Source organism: Lissotriton helveticus, chromosome 1_2 (genome assembly GCF_964261635.1).
Source record: "Lissotriton helveticus chromosome 1_2, aLisHel1.1, whole genome shotgun sequence".
Classification (NCBI taxonomy): Eukaryota; Metazoa; Chordata; class Amphibia; order Caudata; family Salamandridae; genus Lissotriton; species Lissotriton helveticus.
The window spans coordinates 105,966,538-105,984,583 of record NC_136058.1 but is presented as its reverse complement, the minus strand read 5'-3'; the positions used below and the strand labels follow the sequence as shown (position 1 = coordinate 105,984,583).

Here is an 18,046-nt window from a genome sequence, read left to right as displayed (position 1 = left end):
ACTTATTCCTCCTTTAGTGAAACTCAGGATTCCTGTATGCCTTTCCATCAATACCACTCCTGTCCTGAGCTCTTTAGAAACTCAGGACCGACCTAGCACATGTCATTCTAGTGGCTCTGGATGGGGCACAGAGAATATGGAATCCAGAAATCCTTGGAATAAGGATCTGACCTCCAATCAAGCTGTCCCTCTGGGAAGATCTGCTGTTGCAGCAGCAGCGCAGGGTTCTGCACCCAGGCCTTCAGTCTCCACCTTCATGTTTAGAAATTGAGAAGCAACAGCTGAACACATTTGACCTTCCTCCAGATGTGGTTGATATCATCTTGGCAGCCAAGCGTCCCTCGACGAAGACCGTGTACAAATTTTCCTGGGGGCAAATTTGTGACTTGGTGCGTGGGACATAACAGATTGACCCTTTTCAGGCAGTTATCTGATGTTTTGTTGAGTTTTTTCTCTCGCCCGGCTAGTTTTTTTTTCTGGGCACTGATAAATGGTACCTTTAGGCTTTTTTATGGTTGCCGGATCAGCCCTCATTATTCAAACCATCTTTTGTGATGTGTGTTTTTGAAAGTCACACAATAGGTTCCCCCCTCTCTCTTTATTAAGCATCAGTGGGACCTCTGCTTGGTTGTCACATATGTCATGTGCACTTCCTTTGAGACACTTCACAGCTGTCTTTTGCGACTTCACACCCGAAAGACAGTGCTCTCATCACCATAACACATGGCAGTGAGTGAGCTTCATGCTGTCTGTTCCCAGACAAACAAGTTCTGCGGCCGCAAAAATTCTTCTTGCCAAACATTGTGATGACACTCCACGTTGGTCAAAATATCACCACACTGGTGCTTCACCTCACCACTCTGAGAAGGGACCCCATCTCTTGGACCCTAAAGTTACACTGAGCTTTTACATCAATGGTACTAGAAAACACCAAGTGGACAATTAGCTCTTTCTGGAGTTGGCTTGAGCGAAAAAAGGCAGGGCGGTGCAGAAGAGGACCATCTCCCGTTGGATTGTACTCTGCATTAAGATCTGTTATTCACTAGTCAAAAAGCAGCCATCCGAAGGACTGAGAATCATTCCAACAGGGCTTAACCTGCTACCACTGCGTTGGCATGCAGAGTTCCCATCATGGGCATCAATCAGGTAGCTATGAGGTATTATTAGATAGTTCACAAAGGTCTACTGTGTGGACAGCCAGGTTCACCAAGATGGGCATTTCGCCCGCTCTCTGTTACAAGACTTTTGATTTGATTCTATTCACAGACCCTCCTCTAAATAGGTATTTCTGTGGCATCTATTTAAAAAGTGAGGAACCTGTGGTTACAAGTCTCTATTAGAAGACCAATGTACTTACCTTCAGTAATACTCTTACTGGTAGAGACTCTTCTAACCCCAGGTTCCTCACCGGCCCTCCACATCCTCCCAGTTCTGTGATTTTTACTTTTTTGATTAATACAATTCCATGTCTAAGAACCTGCACCCTGCTCAAATTCAGTTTGCAGTTGGGGCTTTGCATCTGGGGCTCCAAAGCTACTACTCTGCGCTTGCAGGAGTGGCGCCTATAGAGGTCCTGCACATCATTTCCATAGTAGAATGGCTTCCGTGCGAAACAGCACAGTGCCTCCTGCCGGCTTGCAGCTGTACTGCTGAATAGTGTTCAGATCTAGTCAGATGCCTGGGGAAAATTGAAAAGGTGAGGAATCTGCAGTTAGAGTCTGTGCTGGAAAGAGTGGTACAGAGGGTAAGGAGCTTATCCTGAGAGGGATCCTATGTTTCCAAAACTACCTAAGTGCTTTAGTGCAACCTCCCTTTCTTTATAGGATGGCTGTGGTTGAGAGATGGACCACAAGATAAATGATATATCTGAAAGAGATACGTTAGTGATAGATTCCTTACCTTAGAATATCCCCAGGTGTCAGACTGGATCCGGAAACTTTTGCTTAGCAGTACTCCTGCGCATCAGTAGGTGGCGTCGTGCGGCTCCGCGTCCGTCGCTGGCGTCGTATGCACTGAGATGACGTCACGGAGACTACTTAGGCGCCACCCATGCGCGCTTACCACAGTTCTTTCTTTTTCCGCACCGAAAGCGCAGATCCGGATTGAGCACGTACCTCAGTCACTTTTGACTACTTTTTGAGACTTTTGTCTCCTCCTCTGGCTCCTAGTGCACGTAGGGATGCCTGGCTTTAAGTCTTGTGGGTCGTGCCGCCGTAACATGTCGGTGACGGACCCCCACGATTTATGCCTCTACTGCCTGGAGACCGACCATGACTCCCAGGACTGTCGAGCCATGGCCCCGAAGGCCTGGCGGGAACAGCGCCGGAAGTTGCTGGAGGTCCGGCACTCCTCTCACCGCCGTTTTGGGTCTAGGGGCCGTTTGCGGGACCGGAGCCGTCGCTCCTTAGGATCTAAGTCTTCGCCTTGAGAAGAAGCTTGTTCCCTCTCAGACGTCCCCCCGTCGCTTCCCGGAGGCGGACGAGGGGGACAGGGGCTCTGCCCCTGCGGTTCCTCTGGAGCCAGGGAATCCCACGGCCTACCCGCTATACCCGGGTCCGTCGGCGACTCCCGAACAGATGCAAGAGTTTTTTGCTGCCATGGACCGCCTCTTTAGGCCCGGCTCCTGCCGGCGCCTTCGTGCCCCGTGGTCCCGTGTCCAGATCCTGTTGGCCCGACGGCACCGCCACCGATGCCAGCCCCGGCGCCACAGGATCCTCCACCACCGGCCCTGGCGCCACAAGATGCAGCACTGCTGGCTCCGGCCCCGGCGCCGCCCTTGCCTCTGTCCCCGGTGCCGCCGCAGGTGCCGCACTGGGTGGCATTTATACCACCCCTGCCTCGGTTCTCGGACCATTTTGTTCTGCCCTGGGACCTGCATTGGGATACGGCGCTGGCTCGGCCCGGCGCTGTTTTTGGCGCCGTTCCCGACACCGCTTGCCCCCTCTCCGGCTTCGGCCCTGCCGCCGCAAAAGGCTACCTCTACTCCGGACCTGGATGAGGACTGGGACGGCTCCGAGGACCCCCATGCCCGGCAGTGCGATGGATTGGGTGGATGATCTTCAAGATGCGGGCGAGCTTGATGTGTCTTCTGACCTGGGGTTTGCCTCTTCACCACCTACTATGGAGGAGGGCGCTTCCTACACCATGGTGCTGCATCGGCCTTCGGAGGCTCTCCATCTCGACCTCCCTACGGTGGCCCTTAAGACCAACCTCCTTACGGAGGTGCTCCAGACGGCGTCTGCATCGTCTGTGCCGCTGCTTTCGTTCAATGAGGCCTTCACCGAAGTCCTCTTTGTTGCGACCGTCTTCGGGGGCACTGGTGGATAAAAACATCGCTAGGCGTCACCGCCCGGTGCCTGGTAATCCTGCCTTCTTGATCACTCACCCCACGCCTGAGAGCCTGGCCATTCAGGCCTCGACATAGCTGAGTGCCTTTCCCACAGCTCCGTTGGATAAGGATTCTAAAAGGCTAGACCAATTTGACCAGTGGTTGTTCTCCTCAGCCAGCTTGCGGTTGCGGTCGGTTAACAGTGCCTGCTTATTGGGCCGTTACTCCCACACGGTATGGGATTTGATAGCCAAGGTATTGCCTCAGTGTTCTGAGGAGGTCCAGGCTGTCCTTTTCCAAGTGATTGCGGAAGGCAAGGATGCGGCGAAGTTTGCCATCAGGTGTGGTTTGGACACCTCTGATTCGTTGGGCAGGGCGATTTCCATGACTGTGGCGTTGCGGCACCACACCTGATTGCGTTCCACTGGGTTCTCACCCGATGTCCAGGGCTCGCTCATGGACATGCCCTTTGATGGCTCCCGCCTTTTTGGCGATAAGGCCGACAATGCCCTGGAGCACTTTAAAGACTCTCGGGCCACGGCTAAGTCTTTGGGTCTTTCCACAAAGAACCCTGCCATACCTGGATTTCGTTCCTTTTGTGGCTAGGGCAAGGGCGCCCAAGCACGCTCCTCCAACAAGCTTGTGCAGAACCAGCCTCAGCGCGGCCGTGGATTCTACAGGGGCGGGTCTGGTAACCAGCGCGCGTGTCAGTCCACCTCTACCCCCGCTGCTTCTGCCTCTAAGCCTTCCAGTTCTGAGCTTCAGGGAGCACCCCACGCCGGTGAGTGGCAGGGTCCGTCACCACCTCCTCCACTGGCGCGCAATTACATCGGACAAGTGGGTGCTGCAGATAACCTGCCAAGGTTACTCGCTCCTCTTTCTGTCCTCCCCTCCAGCCATGCCACTTCGGTACCACCGCATGTCGGGGGATCATTTGGCTCTGCCATAACATTCATGATACCCACAACGAGAAAAGGTAGGACCAGGCAACCTTTCAAGACCAAAAAATGGGCTCGAGACACAAAAGAAGCAAATATGGAACTACTGGTCGAAAGTTGTGAAAGAGACTTAAAGCCACCCAACAACCTGGACAAAGTTAACGAGCTGACGGAACACTACATAGCAACTGTCGAAAATATCGTTAATAACACCATGCCATTAAAATTGAAACGAGTCTCAGAGAAGACTAAAAACCCATGGTTTAACGAAGCACTAAATGAAGATAGACGCAAATTGAGAATGGCCGAAAGAAAATGGAGGCAACACCCATCATCTCCTGAACTGGAAGCTCTCAGAAAAATAAGGAAACAATATAATAAAAAGATCATCAACTCAAAAAAGGAATTTATAAGAGCAGAACTGGATAATGCCAAAAACAGACCACGAAAACTATTTGAAATCCTAAAGGAGCAATCGAACAAACTAGCTAAAACAGTACAAGAAAATTCAAAAACACCTCTAAGCTGTGATGAATTTTCCAAATTTTTCACGGAAAAGGCCAAAACACTCGAAATAGAGCTTAGAAACTCGGCGTTGAACCTTCCCAACGAACCTCGATTTACTATCAATGCCGAATCTACAACGGATTGCACTATGGCAAAAAACAAGGCGAGCTGGGAAACATTCGAACTGTACGACCAACACATGATTGCCAAGACGCTCTCAGGAATTAAACCTAACAACCACTACCAAGACCCTTTGCCTGCAAAATGCGTAAAAGAAATCAATCACATCCTGATTCCAATATGGACCGAAATAATAAATGCGTCACTGTCACAAGGGATCCTTCCCGACTGCCTAAAAACAGGTCAAGTCGTTCCCATAATCAAAAAACCAACAGCGGATGCATCAGATCCAAATAACTTTCGCCCAGTGACCAACATCCCTTTACTGGCCAAGTTGACTGAGAAATGTGTGCAGAATCAACTGAGCCAACACATCACCAAATTCTCCTTGCTAGATGAATGCCAATCAGGATTCAGAGCAGGGCACAGCACGGAAACAGCGATTCTCCACATTATTGATGACGCGTTACAGGCCCTTGACCAAAATCAAGCATGCTTACTGATTCTCCTAGACCTGTCATCGGCATTTGATACGGTAAATCATGAAGCTTTACTGACCAGACTACGGGACAGGATGGGAATATCGGGAATTGTGCTGAAATGGTTCGATTCCTTTTTACAGAACAGAACGCAACGCTTCCTGGTTAACCAATCAATCTCACTTCCTTGCCCTATCTCAATTGGGGTCCCTCAAGGATCGACACTATCCCCAGATCTGTTTAACCTATATGTCGAACCACTCACAGAAATTCTCCAAAAATCTCAAATATCCTATCACATGTATGCTGACGACACGCAAATATACTTGAAGGTTGGATCCATAAAAGAATTGGAATTAATGAATGAGACACTAAAAATGGCACTTCAATGGTTAACTGCAAACCACCTGAAGCTGAATGCACATAAAACAGAGTTCCTATTAATTTCTCCACCAAGGAGCAATACAGAAATAAAGGAATGGATGAAAGTCGTGACTGCGCTAAACTGCACCCCAACCCTTGTCAACTCAGCCAAATCTCTAGGAATCACCTTAGATGAGAATCTAGACATGAAAGCCCACATTAACACAATGGCGAAAAGTGCCCGATTTCACTTGAACTACTTAAGAAAATTGAAACCATTCATCACAGAATCAGACCTCAAATTGGCAATCCAATCCTTAGTTATCTCGAGGATTGAATATGGTTGCACCACCTTGGCTGGATTACCAAAAATGTCCACAGCACCATTGAAAGCCTGCCTTAACGCTGCAGCAAGACTCATCACCGGAACCAGGAAATATGACCATATATCCCCGCACCTGAAAGCATTAAACTGGCTACCATACGAAGCAAGAATCCAAATGAAGATAGCATGTATCACACACAAAGCATTACATGACAACACCCCAAGATATCTAGCAAAGAAAATTCAGTTGTCCGGTGGCAACCGACCAGCTAGGAGTGCTGAGGAGCTGCTACTACGGCCAGCCTTCTTCCGTAAGAAGAAAACTTATGACAGAGCGTTCTCAGGTGCGGCCCCCAGAATATGGAACTCACTCCCGCCAAACATCAGGAAGTTCCAGAATCTGGTAACATTCAAACGAGAAGTGAAGAGCCTGATGATGAATAGATACATTACTTAATGAAGAACACTGATCTTGGTTCCGTTATACTACTGCCTTAGTACAGATCATGTACGTCATTAGAATGGGAGGCATCGGCAATATTATAATGGAATACGTATCCTATGATATGAGAATAACATAAAGGCCAATAGTAATGGTGATTTTGATTGAACAGGAGAACAACATCGTTCTTGAACCTATACCGAGCTACCTCATAGTTGTTATATATACATGTCGTTGTTATTAATTTAATCATAGCATATTTACCTACGCTAACGTCACATGTGTTATGAATATTTATTTCATCTACCTCAATGCGGTTGCTTGTTAACTGCTTATATATATGTTAACCCTTTTCCTTTTCCTATTTCATGTTAAGCGCTCTGATACCCACGGGTCTTGTTCGCGCTATACAAAACTATATAATAAATAAATAAATAAATAAGTCACGGCCCTCCTGGCCAAGGGGGCCATAGAGTGCGTTCTCGGTCAGGAAGTAGGAAGTGGTTGTTATTCCCACTACTTTCTGGTCCCCAAGAAGGACCAAGGGGGCCTGGCCACATCTTGGACCTCCAGGACGTCAAGCGCTTCCTTCGGAAGGAGAAGTTCAAGGTACTGACTCTGGCTCAGGTCCTGGCTGCCCTGGATCCTGGAGACCGGATGGTAGCGTTGGACTTGCAGGACGCTTATTTTCACATTCACGTCCTGCCGGCCCATCAGCGCTACCTGCTGTTCACGGTGGGCCAGGAGCATTTTCAGTTTGCTGTGCTCCCCTTCAGCCTAACCAGTGCCCCTCGGGTGTTCACGAAGGTGATGGGGGTGGTCACAGCTCATCTGCGCAGGTCAGGGGTGTCAGTCTTCCCCTACCTCGACGACTGGCTGTTGAAGGTGGGCTTGCCCCAGGCAGTCATCACCCACCTCCAAACTATGGCCGACCGCCTGCATTTGCTGGGGTTCTCAATCAATGTGCCGAAGTCGCACCCAAGTCCCTCTCGGAAGCTCCCTTTCATCGGAGCGGTTCTGGATTCAAGGCTGTTTCAGGTTTATCCTCCCGGGCAGCGAGCCCGGGATATTCAGTCTATGATTCTATGATTGTGGAGAAGTGTGGCTCACTGGTTAGAGGAGGCAGACCTGGAAGCAGAGGTCAGCCCGGGACCAGGGTTCAATTCCCGGCTCGGCGGGGTCTTGAGTCCTAAAATGTCCATGGACTCGACAATTCTCGCTCCGGTGCCTACTCGATTCATGGGTTCACACTCTGCGACTCTGGGCAATAGCTTGCTTAATCTCCACAACGGCCCCTCGCGGCGGGATGCCTGGCTTTCACCTTGCGGATACCCTGCCGGGGTTATCTCACAGGGGAATACCAGGACGGGTTCCCTAAGCAAGCGCTTAGAAACCGCTTGGTGATTTGCGCTATATAAATTCCTGTACATTTACATTTACATTCCGCTCTTTCAGCCTCTATCCCAGGTTTCAGTTAGGATGACCCTCCAGCTTCTGGGCCTGATGGCCTCCTCCATCCTGCTGGTGACGCATGCCAGATGGCATATGCGGGCTCTGCAGTGGGACCTGAAGTTCCAGTGGGCACAGCATCAGGGCAACCTGTCCGATCACGTCCAGATCTCGGAGGGCACTGCACGACAGTTGCCGTGGTGGCATACAAATCGCGATTGGGTCAGTGGCAGATCCCTCTCCCTTCACCAACCGGAGCACACAGTGGTGACGGATGCCTCCCTCCTGGGATGGGGAGGCCACATGGGAGAGGTGGAGAACAGAGGCCCCTGGTCTCCTACAGAGCCCCGGCTCCATATCAACCTTCTGGAGATGCGGGCGATCCGGCTTGCACTGAAGGCATTCCTTCTCTTTGTCCGGGGAAGTGCAGTGCAGGTGTTCACGGACAAAATCACCGCCATGTGGTATTGCAACAAACAGGGCGGGGTGGGGTCGCGGACCCTATGTCAGGAGGCTCTGCGCCTCTGGACATGGCTGGAACATTAAGGCATTACCTTGGTGGTTCAACACCTGGCAGGTTCTCTGAGCGCCAGGGCGGACAAACTCAGCCGCCGGTGCATGGTGGATCACGAATGGCATCTGAACTTGGACGTGGCGCAAGGTCTTTCTGCAGTGGGGAGAGCCTTGGTTAGATCTATTCACCACCGAAGAGAACACGCAATGTCGTCAGTTCTGCGTGTTGGAATTTCCAAAGCGGCACTCGCTCGGAGATGCTTTTCATCGCGAGTGGAGCTGCGGTCTATTGTATGCCTTACCGCCTATACCACTTCTGCCCAGAGTGCTGAAGAAGATCAGGCGCGACCGGGCCCAAGTCAATCTTGTGACTCCGGTCTGGGCTCGAAGAGTATGGTATCCCGAGCTACTCAGTATGAGTGTAAATCCCCTGATCCATCTGCCTCTTCCGGAGGATCTTCTGTTGCAGCAGCAGGGGACGGTCCTCCACCCGAACCTGTCTAGCCTCCACCTCCATGCATGGAGATTGAGCGGCGACAGTTGACACCTTTCTCCCGAAGTCTGTGATGTCATTCTGGCAGCCAGGCGTCCCTCCACCATAACGGTATACGCCTGCAAGTGGAACAGATTTGTGGCATGGTGCATAGCAACGGCTGTGCATCTCCTTTCTGCCCCTCTTTCTGAGGTCCTTCTGTTTCTTCTCTCTTTGGCCCAGCATGGCTCTGCTCTGGGCACTATCAAAAGTTATCTTTCGGCCATCTCCGCCTTTCTACAGCTTCCAGATCAGCCTTCTTTTTTTTAAGTCCCCGGTTGTTAACCGTTTCCTTAAAGGCATTACTCATACGTTCCCACCTGTGCCCTTCATAATGCCTCAGTGGGACTTGAATCTTGTCTTGACTTTTCTGATGTGTGCACGTTTTGAGCACCTTCATAACTGTCCTTTACGTCTTCTCACCTTGAAAACGGCTTTCCTGGTAGCTACCACCTCTGCCAGAAGAGTGAGTGAGCTCCAGGCTCTTTCTTCCAAACCTCCTTTCCTTTCTGTTCATCCGGACAAGGTGGTTTTGAGGACCCCTCCTACTTTCTTGCCAAAGGTTGTCACGCTCTTTCACATCGGGAAGACCATCACTTTGCCCACCTTCTTTCCGCCTCTACATCCTTCCAGGGAAGAGGAGAGGCTCCACCGTGTTGACCCAAAACGTGTGCTAGCATTCTATCTGCAGCGTATGCAACAGTTCCGTGTGGATGATCAGCTCTTTGTTGGCTACGTGGGCGCCAAAAAAGGTCAGGCTGTGCACAAACGGACCATCTCCCTTTGGGTCGTTCTGTGCATCAAAGCATGTTACTCCTTGCCCATTCCACCAGGGCAACTGCAGCCACTACTGCCTTGGGGCGCGGCGCTCCCTTGCAGGACATTTTGTCAAGCAGCTCTGTGGGCCTCACTGCACACATTTACCAAGCACTACTGCCTTGACAGTCAAGTCCGGAGGGGTGGCTTCTTTGTCCTTTCTGTGCTCCGTAACTTCTTAGTGTAATCTTGTTCACAGATCCACCACCGGGGTTGGTATTGCTGGGGTATATATTCTAAGGTAAGGAATCTATCACTAATGTGTCTCTTTTAGATGCACAAGTTACTACTTGTGTAACGATATATCTGTAAGAGACATTAGTTAGTGATAGATTCCTTACCGCCCCGCCCATCCTCCCCGTTCTGCGAACTGATTACTAGGGTTAAGGTCATCCCCTTTTAGGGCCCTAGTTGTATGCACCAATGGTCAGTTTCTTGCATGGCTCTGCGTTTCGGCGCGGAAAGTCGTGTACAGAACTGACGTCAGTGCGCTTTGGGTGGCGCATACGACGCCAGCGACGAACGCGGAGCCGCACAACACCACCTACTGACGCGCAGGGGTACTACTAAGCAAAACTCTCCGGATCCAGTCTGACGCCTAGGGATATTCTAAGGTAAGGAATCTATCACTAACTAATGTCTCTTACAGATATATCGTTACACAAGTAGTAACTTGTGCTTCAGGTGAACTACAAGATTCCAACCAATAAAGAGAATTGATCTATCACAGTTTTCCCTACATTTACCTGTAGTAGATCAGAGCACTACCAGAATGTGGCTGACCATGTGGTGCTTGAGGAGTGTGAAAATCTCAGATGAAGCGGTTGGTGGAGGGGAGTGAACAAAGATCACCTGATCAGTGTACAAAGACTTAAACTACCATAATATGTCAAACAACTCTCAAAATACCTATTTACATACTAGGGCAGAAAAATCAAAACTATACTGTGTGTATGGTCACAATGATTCATTGCTATTAAACATTCAATAATCAATTAAAATTAAAATTGTGGGTCAAGTGAAAACTTCACAAAGGTGATTGTGTTAAGGTGGAATGTATGATGTTACAACGCATACATTTACAACACATGCCTTTTCAACTCAGTTTTTACATCACAACATCCTTTACAATGCATCATTTTACATCGCATGCCATTACAAAGCATTTTCTAAAACTACACTTACAACGTATTCCATTACATCGCATCATACCATTACAACGCATACCATTACATTGCATTTAAGGTAAGTTTTGGATAGTGTAGGGGTTAAAATTACTATTCTAACTCCAGTGGGTGCAACAGTAGGGTAAGTGTTGGATAACGTGGGGGTAAAAATTACCATTCTAACTCCAGTGGGTGCAACAGTAGGGTAAGTGTTGGTTAGTGTAGGGTTACTATGCGTTGTAATGGTATGCGTTGTAATGACATGCGATATAATGCCTGCATTGTAGTGACAGGTGTTGTAATGACATGTGTTGTAGTGACATTCAATGTAATAGCTGCATTGTAGTGACATGCGTTGTAAAGGATGTTGCGATGTAATGACTTTGTTGTAAATGTAGTGCGATGTAATGACTGTGTTGTAAAGGTTGTTTCCTGTTAAGGTGGATATAATACAAACTATCTTTTGGAGTGTGTACAAGGTTTAAAAATGGGTGACCCCATTAAAATCTAAAGAGGATTTTTGTTAAGTGGGTCAATACCTGTGAAAACAGGGTATCATCTTACAAATATGGGTGACTTGACAGATATGCTATGTGTCCAGCATGTGGACAAAGTTTATACCCATTACCACTTGTTTGATGATAGAAAATAGGGCACAGGTGTAGCTTGTTGAATTACTTGAAGTCCAAACACCTTATAGGACCCTGCTAGTGCTTAATTTGGAAAAAAGCATAAGTATCAGGGCCTTCAGTGACAACGTGTGACAATTCAAACTGTTCAAGGCCACCAAAGCTTTAGGAAAGGCTTGGGGCAGGTTTTATTTGATTTTAATGTATACTGAATTATCAAATAGCTGTTTTTCTGTTTGTTTAAATTACACAAACAATGACACCATGTGCAGCTGTCATAAGTGCAGCTTCCGACAATTAACTGCCAGTAATTAAGTGCCAGTGCCAATCACCAGAAACACCTGGCTCAAATTAAACACTGCCTGTCACAGTGACTGGACGATGTCATCCGTGATGCCATTAACACTGTCACTTGAGATGTCACCAGTGATGTATTCGATGATTTCCATAAAATGCTATGAGTGATGCAGTATCTGTAGTCGTAAGAAGTTCATGACAGGATTATCGTTAAACAAGTCTCCGAATGAGTGGAACAGGTTGGGAGTTCGAACCTGTCGGCAGGACATTACATCAGCATTTAACCCAGAAAACACTGCCTTAAACATCCGGCTGACTAAATTTGTCCATCTTGTATACAAAAATTTGGGGGCCTGGGAGGCCGACCGGGCAACTCTGCAGTTCCACCTATCATGCCTTCCGGTTAATGTGCCTCCGCCTGGGCGACCCTCCAGCACTTTATAAAACTCTCCCTCGTGGAAGTAGTACCAGAAAGTTATAGTTTATTGAACTAACCATAACTTCCGCCTTGTCATGCACCTGCTTCAATTTACCTTTATTGTTTATTGTAAATTAAATCTTTACAATCTGCTGTACTTGTGAAAGACGGACTACTAGGACATTATAAAAGATCCGCTTAAAAATGAATAAGTACATTAATACAAAATAGTCTAACACGTGCCTTTGCCTGCTGGCAGCAAATAGATTGTGTCTGACAGCTTTAAGAAAGTGCGGGTGCTGTAAAATAGCAGCCGATTGTTCCTTAGAGATAGGGGATATTAAACTTAATAAGCACCTAACTGCAAACAAAAAAAAAACAGCAAACTTGTTCCTTCGCTGAGGCACACTTATGAACAATAGTTAAGTGCACAAATGACAGCGTCCGTCCCTGCTGCGCGCAGCGTTAGTAGTGGGAATTGGTTGGGCTGCTCCAGGGGGGTTGAGTGCAGGTTGATTTACGGGGGTTGGGTGCATATTATAATAACAAGAAATACCGAAAAAATACAAAGGTTAAAGTGGCCTTATAGTTAGCTGTAATAATACGATCATAGCTTGCGAATCAAAAAACAGAAATTCACTGAACAAAGCAAAGGCTAAAGTGACGCTATAATTAGATGTTGAAACTGCAATCAACTAAAGTTTAAAAAACTAAAAAAAACGCTGAAATTTCTCAGATATAATTTCATTAACTAATCTAGGTATGTGTTTCGTGTGAAATATATGTGTATGTTACTTATATACATGTTACGTAAAACTATTTAAAAACCACTTACCTGCACTGTAAAGTCCCAGAAAGTAAAGTCTTGAAAACTCCTGGTGTAATTAACTGCTATGTAATGGTAGCCATACCGTGTACTGAGATTCTGGTGGGGTCAAATATCGGGAGGTCAGTCATGTTATGTTCTCTACGCCTCTCAAATAGATGTTTTTGTCTTTTGCAAGCCAGGCAGTACTACAGGCATGTAAGAACGCTGAAAGGCTGTACATTTCAAGAGAACTCCGTGCCAACTGAAGACTGGCAAAGAAGAAGGCTTATATCAAATCTCATGTAACTTCTGTCCTAATTAACCCAGACGAGGCTCCGCGCCTGCCAAGCAGTCTTCAAACGCACTGTGCTGATGTGATCCCTTGATAACAGTGCGGATCCGGCAGGTGTTCATTCTGCAAAAGAGGGGGTGCTGTTCTAAGGGGGCGTGCATTTAAATGGCGCACTTAAATGTTTTTACAACTTGTCAGATTCACGTTATAACCCGCACAACGCTTTGCACTTACAAATAGACACAATTTGACAGGCATTCTCGCCTTGATTATTCGACTGTGGTTACGCGGCTACCGAACTGCTTGATTGCGTCTCACAGACATGGGCATCTCGCCATCCCCGTGATGTTGCATACACCTTGGCTGACCTCCATGCTCCTCCTAGACTAATACCAAATCTTATATTTTTGTTGTTCTAGTCGTTGTTGTTCAAATTATTTTGTCCCTTATTAAAGTGCTTGGCAGTAAATGTGTTTAGTCCAGCAGTGCACACACTGAATCGCTTAAAATGTTTTTTTTATTCCAGATTCGGGCCCTGGCACGTCAGATAATGATGAATTGAAGTCAAAGTGGGAGAATCACCTGGGAGCCGATTATGAAGTTATGGTATGCCAAAGAGATTGATGTTTTGGAGGCTAGTGCTTTAATACATTGGAAAAAAACAAATGACTCATAGCTATCGGGGATTTGGTAGAAACGCCAAGATGAAAATGTGTTACCATTCCTGAATGGCTTGACTTCAAGAAATGTTTCATCCTTGTACTTCAGTAAGGTCCATCGGCAGTGGCTCTCCTCCCTCTCCAATCCCTCAACACTCGGCACCACCACGAGCCGCAGAGGATGGATAGTCCTCCCCGGTTACGAATGAGAAGTAAATTAGTAGTGGACGGCTCCCTCTTCTCTGCCTTTTTGAATTAAGAACAGCGGAAAGATCTTGAGTTCTCCATTGGTGTCCTTTATTGTCTCCCCAAGTTACTGAGACACAAACTCTACGCTTGTGGTCAACAAGCTTAGTCCAGTCGCAAGATCTGGTGAGCCTGGTGCAAAAACCGGTTGTGGGGGCCCTTTCCCAAGAAACCGGATACCCTCACCGCCCAGCCACTTCCCCTTTGTAAACAGGCTTCTTTGATAGATAGACACCATGTGTCTTCTGTGGGTGTTTATTCGGATTGTCCGCTAAAGTTCTCTGAAGTAAAATAAACTGCATTGCAAATTATTAAAAAAATTACTAAGCAAGAACACAAACATCAACAAGTTTTTCTTTTTATTACTTGCTTTTGCCATTTGTGCTGTAACTTCGTCTTTCCAATGTGTGTTTACCATTTTTGCTATGAGTGCCACTATCCTGTATTTTTAGAAGGAATGCTAGAGCACTGTCATTAATTAATCACATTTAGGTGGCAGGACCTTCTAGTGGAGTGGGCCTGGGGAATAGTGCCCTGGAAGCCCTCCCTGTTAAATGTAATTGTAGGAAATTGGCTTATTGGGGGGGACGGACCCTACTCAAGCAGCAACCACAATTCTTGTCAGGGTAAAACACAAACCCCAAAGTAACCTACGCTTAACCCTCTGACTGCTTGGCACACAAGCTGTTAGGCTTAAATTAGAGACAATGTGTAAACTAAAGTATTTATGCTGCTCTTCAAACAGTAATAAAGTGAAAACACAACATAATAAAAATCCCACACCAATTTAGAAAAATAGAGTAAAATGTAACACATTTTTATTTTACACCAAGTAAAAATAGTGCTTGAAAGCACAAGGGCCAACTGCGGTTATCTGGTCGTGCCAGACCAGGACAAAGTCACTAGTTCAGGCTGACTGTGATGGAGCGCAGGCCAGTTACTGGGATCAAGTTAGACCTGCTATACAAAGTACTTTAAATCCTGGTTGCGGAGCAATGCAAGATCCTGCGCCAAGGATCGGTCACGCAGCAGCAGTCGCAAGGTTCTGCATCGAGGATGTGTCGTGCAGCAGTGGATCCAAGGAGCAGCAGGACTGTGATGCGACGTCCTGTACAGAGGATGCGCCGCTGGCACAGTGGTTCCAAGGCGCTGCGATGTCAGGTCCTGCTTTGACCAGGCGATGCACAGCAGCAATGCCGAGGAGCTGTGACATTTTGTGTTTGGGATGCGTCGCACAGCAGTGATTTAGATGCGGAGCCGTGAACACTGTGTTGGTTCTGCTAGGACCACAAATGGGCTGGCAGAGCACCCTCAGGCCCACTTTCAAGGGTCCAGGACAAGGCTGGCAATGCTTGGGGGACAAGACTTACAGCTGGTAGAGGCCAGATGCAGGTTTCAAGGTGTTTGGAGCCTTTCCTGTCCCTGAGGCTCTGATTAGGAGGCCAGCCAACTAGCTCTATGAGTCACTCTGGTGGTTCTAGGTTCAAGATGCAGGTCCAGTCCTTCTCACTCAAGGAGCAGGGCAGCAGAGTAGCAGTCCATCTTGCAGCAGAGTAGCACAGCAGTCCTCCTTCTGAGTCTTCCACAGGTCCAGGTGGATGTGTACGGAAGAGTTGGGTCTGAGGGTCTAATATTTATACCTGGTGCCCACTTTGAAGTAAAAGAAGCTTATAGAGTCCTCCCCCTACAGTGGTGCCTTGAATTTCCTTCCTCCCTTCTCTGGCCCTAGCTTGTCAGGGGGCACAAAATACTTCTGTGAGACCCTTTGTTAGTGTGCTGAGGGAGAGCCTTTGTGATGTGCAAGGTTGGTGGTTGACTGCTTCTCCCCCTACCAAATCAGAGGTGGCCCATCCTGACAACCCATATTCACAATTTGTCTCACTGTCTGGTAGAAATACACAGTCAGCTACACCTAGTCATGTGACCTAGGATACAGCTGCAGGCAGCAAATGATTAGGACAGGAAACTGGCAACTTTCTAAAAGTGGGGTGTTCATAATTTCCGAATTGTGACTTAAAATCCGACTTTAACATTAAAGAGGGGTTTAAATTACAATTCGTTAGAGACCAAAAATAAGCCATTCTATTTGGTCCCATTGAAAGTTATAACTTATTAAATGTGATAAGGAAACCCAATGATATCCTATTGGAGAGGCAGGCCTTGAAGTAGTGAAAAAACAAATGTGAGAGATTTTTTGTACTTTCAGGACATGTAAAAGTGCATGCCCAACCTTTTAAATACACTGCACCCTGCCCTGTAAGCTGTTAGAGACTACATTAGGGGTGACCTATATGTATTAAAAAGGAAGGTTTATGCCTTGAAAAATGTTTCTTTTGCCAGGTCAAAATAGCAGGGCACATGCAGACTTTAATGGCAGGCCTGAGACATGAGTGAAGGGCTACTTAAGTGGGTGTCACAATTAGTGCTGCTGACCCACTAGTTGTGTTTAATTTACAGGTCCTGGGTACAGGTACTACCACTTTACAAATATCAAGAAGGCTATTAGCCTGCAATTGATATTGGGATTGATCACCGGTTCAGCTCACCTGCAGAAGGTTTCGCGAGGAATATCCATGTGGTTTGGGGATTGTCCCTGCTAGAAACTGGCTGTTGGCAGATTGAAGGCATGATCCACCAAATCTCCACTGTCTGATCTGCTAAAGGAACCAATTGCAAGTGGTTAATGTTGGTATTTTTGGCTTTAAACATACTTTGAATTCAAGATGCCATCTTGAAGAAGCAATGAAAGTTGATGGAGAGCTCCAGAGCGACATATTGTGTCCACACAGGGGCAACAATCAGATCTAGCCAAGCTGGGGACGGGAAGGTGGGGGGGGGGTTACCATCTTTCATGTCACATGAGCTTTTACACCATATAGGCACTGTCAGACCCTGTTTAAAGGGCCACAGGGCAGACAGGATCTACTGGGTCCCAATGTGTTGGTTGAGATCATTTCTTCCTGGCATCCTGGGGCACACACTACTATGGCTCTACAACTAGGTCAAGTTACCCCCTTTCCGCAGCTGGATCTCGGGTAAGTTGTGCGCTTTACAAATGATTGATTGATTGAGGGTGAGCAGTTAGAGGCTTCTTCAGGAGATAGTATGTGGAAAAGAACTCAGAACTCAATGGTCAATCAACAAACATGATTATGTGTTGTCCAGCTAATGTTTTAATGAGAAGAAAGTACTTTAATCTCACTGTAAAACGAAATACTTCACAGTTCATTAGGGTCCTCAGTTGCATGAGTATAATGTTATTTATGGTTCACATCTGTTTATTGGTATTTTATCTTACATATACTCTCACCAACATCCAGCGGGCGGTGAGATAGAATGAGTGGGGGAGGGGAGTGAGGTAGAAGTGGAGGGAGCGGTGGGGGAAGGAGGGGGACCCCAATGTGAGCGGTGGTAGGAAAAGTGGTGGATCCCATTGTCTCGATCAGGAACGTGTAGCACTGTACGAAGTCACTCAAATGAGCGGGTTAACGATTCAGGAAGTGTGGGTAAAGTCCGAGTTGCTGGTGTGTTGGAATTCGCCTCCTGCTAGGCAGAGCACCCAGAGGTAGCGGGGGAAGTGAATTCTCGATATTATTTTGCGAGAAAATGAGACACGGCCCCAGGTTTTTTAGAAGCGTGCCATCGCTCAGTCCAAGGAGGCCATGAGTTTTTCCATTGCCACTGTAACTCATAGTTTATGTAGCCAGTAGGACTGCTGT

At 47.4% G+C, this 18,046-nt stretch overlaps 1 protein-coding gene across 8 annotated transcripts in view; it reads left to right on the top strand.

The window, feature by feature from the left end:
- The window catches only part of PATJ (PATJ crumbs cell polarity complex component), a 1,530,963-nt gene that overhangs the window by 309,850 nt on the left and 1,203,067 nt on the right, over positions 1-18,046 (top strand). For all 8 annotated transcript variants that reach the window (XM_078669616.1, XM_078669595.1, XM_078669605.1 and 5 more), the window contains exon 13: positions 13,949-14,028. In XM_078669616.1, the coding sequence (XP_078525742.1) occupies positions 13,949-14,028 (80 nt within the window). The remainder of the gene's footprint in view (positions 1-13,948; positions 14,029-18,046) is intronic.